This window comes from Lates calcarifer, linkage group LG9, assembly GCF_001640805.2.
Source record: "Lates calcarifer isolate ASB-BC8 linkage group LG9, TLL_Latcal_v3, whole genome shotgun sequence".
Lineage (NCBI taxonomy): Eukaryota > Metazoa > Chordata > Actinopteri > Centropomidae > Lates > Lates calcarifer.
In genome coordinates this window covers 8,190,889-8,200,543 of record NC_066841.1, presented here as the reverse complement: position 1 = coordinate 8,200,543, position 9,655 = coordinate 8,190,889, and the positions used below count along the sequence as shown (strand labels likewise).

At 39.4% G+C, this 9,655-nt stretch overlaps 1 protein-coding gene across 1 annotated transcript in view; it reads right to left on the bottom strand.

Annotated features, from left to right (window-relative positions):
• Positions 1-2,083: 2,083 nt before the first annotated feature.
• The window catches only part of LOC108879298 (transmembrane protein 132C), a 57,273-nt gene continuing 49,701 nt past the window's right edge, over positions 2,084-9,655 (bottom strand). Inside the window, exons 6-7 of the mRNA XM_018670537.2 lie at positions 4,851-5,042; positions 2,084-4,321 (exon numbers count right to left, since the gene is read on the bottom strand). Coding sequence (XP_018526053.2) covers positions 3,239-4,321; positions 4,851-5,042 — 1,275 coding nt within the window. The 3' untranslated portion in view covers positions 2,084-3,238. The remainder of the gene's footprint in view (positions 4,322-4,850; positions 5,043-9,655) is intronic.

Genomic DNA, 9,655 nt, shown 5'->3' with positions numbered 1-9,655 from the left:
TATGTAATGGTGGCAGGGTTCTGTTCCATTACACCTGATAGGAGCTGTCAGTTAGTTAGAGAGCTTGACTGCAGACCTAGAGATCCCTGTGTCAGCAAGAGGAGTACCTGGCAGTTCAGTGTCAAGGACACAGGCACAAGTCTAAGAGATTTAAGCCTGAGGAGTGAAAGGCAGCTGTGGCAGTTTGGAGTCCCTGAGTGGCAGGGGGAAAGAAAGCGAAGCAGAGTGGGCAGTTTGTGGTCCAGTGTGATAAGAATGTCCACTGAGATTTTGGTAAGAGGTTAGGAGTTTTGGAAAGGAATAAAAGAAGCAACACAGGGCTTTAGTTTTTGACGTTAATGGTTTGAATTCTTGCAAAGATGAGTAAGTGAATGACTATAGACAGGTAGGATGCAGCCAGAGGGGTATTAAGAAAATTGACAGAAAATATTGAATAGACAGAGAAGAGGGGGTGTGAAGCCCAACAAGCTTTGGTGCTTTCTCCAGAGAGAGAGAGAGAGAGGGAGAGAGAGAGAGAGAGAGAGAGAGAGAAAACAGTTTGTGCAACAGTCTTCAGGGTAACAACAAGACACTGTTAGGGAAATGACAGTTGGGCCAGAGGCTCACTAAGAGTTGTTGACAGAAATGACCTGAGTCTTTCACCCTCTGCTCTTCTCTTGTAATTAATAACGAATCACCAGAGGGCCATATAGCATATGAGAGAATGTGTAAAATAAATTATAGGCATTATGTCTTTACAGACACCTTTTCAGTTTTTGATCATTTGAATCAATCAATTATTAAATTATGTTTTAATTATTGCGATTACATTGTCACTATGACCTTGTAGAGTTGCAAAATGTTAATTTGGATATTGCACAGACTTTTTATTTATCTGCTGATTTAAATCAGAAAATACCACTCTCCTGAGGCAGGTTTGTAAAAAGCATCATGTTTCTTTTTGAAATAAAATGTTTGCAGCCTTTGGACTTTGCTGGTAACCAGGGGACATCTCCAGGCACAGGTCCATGGGTTTGCTTTAATTAGGGTGCAAATTCTATCTGAGCATTTTCATAGGTACAGTAAATGGGCAAGACAAATTGCATAGGAAATGCCACATTAACATGTAATAAGACTGAACTAAGTAATCTCTAATTAGGTTGCCCTTTTAGAAAGGGGAGCATGTCTGTGATCCTGTGGAAAAAGACTAATTGTCTGAGTGGGTTACAAGCTTTTTAGGGCTCTGGTGGACTTGGCCTAGAACCTTTTTAACAGTGGATTATGATACGCAGATGATGCTCATACTTATTACTACATAGTGCCTATTGCAAATGATGATAATGTTTAATATGGTTAACTTTTTTCTTCCTCTTACAGGATACAGCATTATTAGTTAAATAAATATATAAACTATTATACAAATGTAAACATTATACATTATACAATATATAATGTCTTTTTAAACAATTTTTGTGATATTCATAGCACCTATGTTAACACACAAACAACTGGCATCTGCCTTTCTTATTTAGGTACATAATAGGGTAAACAGTTATAGCATATGTAAGTGTATGACATTTTTGTATGACATCTTGACCTATCTATCTAATTATAATCACAATGAAAAGTACAGCAACGTAATATTAATAATACCAATACCCATCATTATGGAAATAATAATGAAATTATGCTTTTCTACATGACCGTTGTCCCTAATGTAGATAAATCTCACACATTAGGTCAGAGAAACTACAGGAATATATCAGTGGTTTAGAGTGGTGGACTGATCGGTGCATGATAACTTATCTCTTGTGTTTCAGCTGGCAGCTGCACCCACTGTCAACAACAACAGGCACTTCATTTTGATATTTAATAAAGCCACTGTCTGTGTGCTCACATAAACCAGTCAGATGAGCAGAACTAGACCGACTGAAGGAAGAACACAACAGACAGATCAATGAATCACACAGTGGCATGATGGAGAAGAGTCACCTTCACTTTTAATTAGTCCAGCAGCCAATTTTAAAACAGAGATATAAAAGGATGGGCTTGACTAATACTGACATATGACAAAAGTAGTGAAGAGATATCAGATTGATTCATTTCAAAGTTTGTGATCATTCGTTGTGAGATCCAAAATGTCATATACAGTAGAAATGAGGTGTGTTTGCTGATCTCTACCTAATTCAGGCCATATTAGCTGTAAACTGGGCTGATTTTTATGGAATATTATAAATGAAGGGATTGAGTCATACATTATTTATGTGATTGTCTATTGATACTCTTGATGGTGATCAGTATTTTACTTTTAACTTGTTTTGATTTAATCATAATATCAGGACATTTGGATTTAAACATAAAAAGTCTAGTTTTTCAAGTATGCAACAGAATCAAAGGGGGTTGCATAAATAATAAAATTTACCTAAGAAGGGAAAATATCGGGCTAACAAATGTTTTCAAACCAATATCGAAACCAACTCAAAACTCAGCTCCACAATGCAGTAATACTAAACTGACATGTCTCCAGAGGTACTGATATTAGTTATCTACACACTTTCATTTCAGGTACCAGATCAGACACACATGCCTCCTCTTTAATAACATCATGCATGGATCTGGTTTCTGGAGACAAAAAAACAAACAAAACAGAACTAAAAACAAAACTAGAACATAACCCAACAGCACTTTTACAAAATGTTACTATACATATAATACCTCAAAATCAAACTCCACTTTTATATACAATACAGAATTTCATTTAACTCTTCTCTCCTAGAATCTATAATTGCTGACAGGTGGTACAGGGCATACAGCAACTCTAAAAATAAAAGCAACAAAGCGCAAAAAATACAACAAATACAACATTAAAACATGATGATTTTTAAAAAAGAAAATGTAAAACAAAGTACATGGCGCATAGAAAAGGAAACTGAAGACAAAGAACAAACATTTAATTTAAGCAACAACTATCAAGTTCACATTTCCCCCTTTTTATAACTATGCTATGGTGTCGTGGCAAATCATGTCATGTGGTAGTCCATTTCTTGACCCTTTCTGAGTACTGTCATAGTAACAACAGAGGCTGAACGCACTACCCTGTTGTTATGGTGAGGTACAGTTTTAACAGCAGCCCCAGTCTGTTTTCTGCACCCCTTATCCTTTTCCTCTTTCCTTTCCTCCCTCCAGCCCTCAATCCCTCCTTTTTCTGAAGGCATTCAGGTGAGTTTTTCTTTAGTTCACTGAAAACACTCAGTACCCCCTATGCAATGTTCTTAATTGCATTCTCATTCAGCTTTTCCATGTAGTTCCTAAGATCCTTTGAGTCTCCAAGCTCAATGTCCGGACATACCCATTTTATCTCACTGGTCTGCACTAGTGCTAATGGGCTGAGCACAGGACATCCATTACTGGACTTGACATTGGAAAAGGTGGTGAACTTCACTCTCTTTCTCTTGGTGGTGGGTGAGTTAAGCGACTCATTCCTGTGATCCCTCCCACCTGAGCTACATCCTCCCACACCAGCATTACCGCGCTGGATGCCTCCATTTAATAGTTGACTACCTTCCTCTAGGGTGCCGCCCAGCTCATCCTGCTGCTGTTGCTGCAGACATAGTCCCTCCTCTTGGCCCAGCCAAACCCAATCGTGGGCGTGGGGCATCGCCTCCGGGGCCTCCAGGGACAGCTGCTTGCTACGGTACTTGTATGCGTAAGAGATGCAGTTAATGAGAAAAACCAGGATGGCCAGGCAGAAGACTCCCAGCAGGGCATACATACCAATCTCCAGGTCAGTCAAGCCTCGGCGAGATGGCAGCAAGTCCTCATCAGTGCTGCGGCTCCGAGGCAGCTCAGCCTGGTCTGGATATTCAGAGAACACGCTTGGGACTCTCGCACCACTTTCTGCTGATAGACGGCCCCCATTAGGCCTCGCTGGAACATGGCCCCTTATGGTAGTGGCTCCACGGTTGATTAACCCAGTTTCCATGTCAGAGATAGATCCACCGTAATATGGAGGATCAGGCCGCGTTCGTCGATCTCCTGGTTGTCTGTATTGCTCCTCCGACTGACCAAACCTTACTTGTATGTTTGCCATTCCAGTGGCTAAAACAGTACGCCGTTTGCCCTTCTGGCACACTTCTGATGGACTCATTTCAACACGCACAAGCAAACCCTGTCCTTCACCCTGGGCAACAATGATGGGCCACTTCCATGCTGCACTGTGCTGCACTGCCACCACTTGTTCATCCAATGAGGTGGCTGCCAGAGTAAAATGGGCAGGGTTGTAGTTGTCTAGAGGAGTCATGGATCCATCACTGAATTGGAGCCAGGCACTGATGAGGGACTCCTTAAAAAAGAAAACAACAGGCACAGAGACAAATAGAACTTGTTACAACAGCAGTAAGCAAGTGTGCAAATAACCCTGAAAATAACTCAGAAAACAGTAATCTGCACAATTCCTATTAATGCATAAAGATGACTGGAAATAGAGGAACATGGTGAAAGTAAAAGTGAACTTTAATTACAGTAGAAAGGCTCATTGAAACAATTGGATAGAGTGGATTTGAAACTATTCTCCTGAAAGCCAAATATTCTTTCTCTCCAAGGGAAGAGACCGTAGCCTTCCTCCATTTGAAATTATAATTGCAGGAATAACAGAGCTGCTCAGTGGTTGGATATGCAAATCAAAGAGATGGCTTCACTATATCAAGAGTGAATTAATTATGAAAGAAAAATTACTGTGAATATCATAGACTCTTTAATAACCCTGATCCAACCCTGAACTTATAATCCAAATACAATGCACAATGCAGTGCCAGTACAGTAGAGACCAGACTTTCTCTGCTGCAAGATATTTTGACGTCTTGGACTCATACCTGTTTGAGCGATTCACTGACTTCCTGTGTGGTTGCAGTGGCGACGATGGCCCTGTTACTCCCTGGGCTGAGCTGCAGGGACAGCGAGAGCCCAGATACCATCTGGACCCCAAGCTCTGTCACACTCACTTTATCATCTAGTACCCTGATGCTCCTCTCAGCCAGGACCAATGACGTCAGAGGGGACAGCACCTGCAACACACACAAACACTTGCTACTGATGGTAGTATATTAAGATCCAAGATGACATTGTTACTGTGAATTAAGAGGAAGAGCCAATTTGCTTGTGGCCATTGTTGTTGACAATGGTGTCAGTGTAGATGATAAAATGTCTGCACTCTGTTTGTCAAGAAATGCCTTTTTGCTTCCTTCTCTGAATTTTATGATAGTACACACAAACATATTCTCAGAGTACACTGCCTCAATTCAAATATTGGCCTATATTGAGGTTTGGTTAGGTTTAGAGACCATTATTTAGGTTGAAATAAGTATTTCATTAAGATTTGAAAAACATTAACATAAGGCTTTAATAAGAATTAATACCTTGGTTGTACCAGGATCTTTGTCGTCGTGGTTACAATGATTACCCACATGGTCAAGGTCGGGAAAAGATTGTTGTCATAGTTAAAAGGAATGAAAGTTGATTCGTCCATCCACTTCGATCTGTTCTGTGGACCTGACTTCCTCCTTTGCTACCAATGACCTGTACTATTTAGGGTACTGGATCAATAAAATGTATATAAATGTACAGAAAAACTACTTTTTCTGTATTTTAAGTTCTTATAATTGGTAATTGAGCTTACATGCCAAGAACTGCAATAAAAAAGCACTGTGTGTGTATTATCTGAACAGGCATACTAATACATAAAGACGCTCTAAAACTGACATGCAAACATATAACCTCCACCCTACTAACACATTCTCCACCTCCCTGAGTTGCCAGAGGTGTAAGCATGTAAATTGTTGTGATATTGTTATGAGACGAGAATCCCTCCCATCCGCTCCAATTAAGGCTCCAGTCTCTCCTCCAGCCGCCCCCACATGGCTGCATTTACCAACCATAATGAACTGTCAGCAATGATCACTGCCTCATTTGTAGAGACCCTTTTCCCTGTTTTTTTCCCTTTGGTTTACCTCTTCTCATTTTCCCTTTTGGTTCCCCCCAACTGTAAAACTGATACCCTTGAATATTAAACAAAGCTAGATTCAGTATAGTCTCAAAAAATGGAAAGTGCGGTTTAACCTTATCTCTCAAAGGTTAAAAACAGGCTGTGATTGTGCAGCTGAGATTTTCATGCTAACAAGTAGGTATGCATACTTCTTTTTGCACAGATGAAAGGAAAGCAAAATATCAGTAGCACAAAATGTTGTTTATCTGAAAATTAGACATGCTCCATTGGCTACTGGCTTGATTTGAAAATGAAATATGGACAAACTGACTGGTTAAAATGTAATTATGTCCAGCTGCATAGCTTAAGTCAGCACTTTCACCTCAGGCAGAAAAAGATTATTCTAAAACCAGCATCATAACATAACTCCAGCTTTGGGTGTTTCAATTCATATAATTATAGGTGAATATTGTTAGGTGAGACTTAGGTGAGACATAGCTACATACTTTTCTTACTGGGAACCTTTACATTCTTATACTGAAATATAAGCAAGTAAAGGGATGGCTGAGTGCACAGTTGAAGAAGTAAAGTATCTCCTTCTCATAGCAGAAGCTGCCGAACTTCCAGCCATGAAAAGAATGTACTGTCTTTCACCTTTAAACCTGCCAGGAAGCACAATCTATAAACCCCTACAAAACTCTCCACAAGATGTCAGGAACATTTTTTGCATTCCTCAAATAGATCAGCACTCCCTTCAACCTAACCTCGACTACATACTAACAAATGTTCAGACTTCCTACTGTTCTTGTCTCAAAGATGTCAAGGCTCCTTTCTTTGATTCTGTGGAAGTAGTCAGGTCCCATCTCCTCCCCTTTATCAGAGTCCTTTGTCCAATTTTCACAAAGTCGTATCTCCCCTCCACCCCATTGGAGAGATTGCAGGTCCTGCCTTCGGCCCAAATACATACCTAGTTGTGAGATTCCCCCTCCGGACTTCCAGACATATCAAATCCCTTCCTCACACCAGTTCCAGAGTTTACAGGTTGCTTCATTCCACCCCCAGAGATCAATTACAGACCCCCTCCACGCTTTCCCTTTCCTAATCAAAGCTGTCAGAGTCTTGTCTTATATGATTTCTATCCAAATCTCCAAGGGGTTCCACTCCCTGACCCCACAAAATCCTATTTGCACCTGGATCTAGTCTTGTGCAACCAACTATATTACAGGAAATTTTGCCAGATTTGCCCAGACCACGTCTCTCGGACTCATCATACTGACACTTTTGCAAAGGTTAATAGCAAAATTTGTTTTGCATGCAAGTAGTCTATCCATAACATGTCAGATAGACGGCACTTAAAATGATCCATTCCTTTCTCCTGATACACCATTGGCCTTTTGAAATCCTTGACTTCCATTTAAATGTCAAATCCAAGTCCTTAATTGTAATTTGAGTTTAAGCTTTAAGAAATCTAAGCATATATTCGTTCTGTGTTTCTTGGATGTTTGACAGTGATTGAGGAGAAAAGACAGAGATGGGGAAGGAGAAGCCCTCAGATTCACATAATCATTTTCTTAATGTCCATATTTGCTTATTATGTGTCTTCTGGGTTTGGCTCTGACAGCACAGACCATGAAAGCAGTGCTGTTCGGCAGTCAGCTCTCATCTTAGACTGTGGAGCCCCTCAACCAGCATATGAACACACAATAGGTGAGCAGTAGACTGTTGAAATCGGTCTACACATTCAACTGTTCTACCATTCAACATTCAAAAAGATAAAATGGTATTTTTAACACTAGTGGTTTATCTAGAATGGTCCTAAATCAATGGGGACCACTGGTTGCTAGAAAGACAGGAAGATACTACATTCAACAGTCTACTCAATTGTAAAATATCTGTGTTTTAGAAGGCTAAAACATAGTAATACCAGCTTGGCCTTATAAAACCAGAAGAAATGTGGGAAAGAGTGTAGAGGAATGGTCTGGCCGGCCGGGAGTCAAACCAGGGACTCGCTGCTAAGGGCATTTAAACCCATGTGGTATGCGCTCTAATCTCTCAGCTATCAGGTCACCTCAGTTCTGTTTTTTGTCTTACATAATGTTTAGATAAAAAAAAAACTCTAGAAGTTTTTGTGTAAGACACAATATTAAAAAAATGTCAAACAAATGTTCTTCTTAGACATGATTTGTGCTTTGCTAATTATCATAGCAAGAACCTGCAAGGCCACTGTGTACCTGCATTGATGTTGCCATATTTTTAATAGAATGGCTGACATGCTTAGAAGGACGCAATCAAAGGAGGAATGTATCTTTTCTTCACATCAACTGTGAATTAAATACAAGGGAAATAAAGGTCACAGGAAATGGTGATATTGAAATGCACTGTGTTGTTTTTAGTAAAATTAGGAAAAGCCAAAACACATAACCCTAGTGGTCCATCTATTTCACTAAGTGTTTACTTGATTTCTCTGGATTAAGCCCAAAAGCTTTGTCCTAAACCAGGAGCATGTTTTCATTCAGAATGATTTAACCTTTCCACGGACTACCTGAGCAGCATACCAAAGGCTAGACTGAAAACATAACTGACGCTTTGAGTGCAAATTGTTGATTAAATATTAGAAACATTCAAGTTCAAATTAAGACTGCATTCAGTTTTGCAATTAACCTTTATGTCCAGTTACATAATTTGCATTTCAAGAGAGAGACACTCTCTTATTATAGGTAGCAGCAATTATAATTTGTTAAGTGAGATCTAGATCAAACTGTACTATACCAATAGATAGAAACCAAAAGCATATTTGAAATGATTTCTTAATAATATACCTTATTTCTCATGGGTTAAAATCCCATCTATTTTTATTGCAGTTGTTGTTAGTAACTGCAGTAATTATACTTGGATAACAGTGTCAACAATTGGAAACCACTTGTGTTTGAAATTGGACCTAAAATTGATCTCAATCAAACAAATGTCTCAGTCTCCTTAACACAATTGTCAGTACTCTTGAGTCTATTTAATTGATTATGTTTAAAATCACAGAGGTGGTGGAGAGAGCAAATGCAGGAATTCATTTAGAGGGTAAGATAAAGAGTGAAAAAGGTTTTTGCGGATTTCCCACAATATCTATCTATATATATCTATATCTATATCTATCTATCTATCTATCTATATATATATCTATATCTATATCTATATCTATCTATCTATCTGCACACATTTTCAGTTTCCCTTTTTTCCATTTCATCAATATCAAGCATACCACGAAGTGATCAAGCATATTTCTGTCACTTTTCCTTCCGTTTAAACCATGTCCTGATGAACAGGAGTCCAGGACTGTATTACACACATAATCACTCCTGCAGTGCACACAGCTTTTCAATTGATAAATAAAAAGTGAGAGATTATGATTCCAGTCCACTGCTTCAACAGTGTGCTGTTTTGTGTTGTACTATCTTGTAAATGCCAGATTGATGTTGATTTACTGTGTGAGCCGGCACTCGTGCCGTCTTGAACAAGGACCTGGGTGTTGTATTAGATAAATAGTATTATAAGTGTGTGTGTGAGAGGGAGAGAGAAAGAGAGAGACAGAGAGAGAGACCGACCGCAGAGGTGTGCAAGCTTTTATTAGACGTGCCATGAAGGCATGTTTCTCTGTCAGCTCATGATAGGCTTAAGTGTTTGTGCCATGCTAAAATCAGTGTC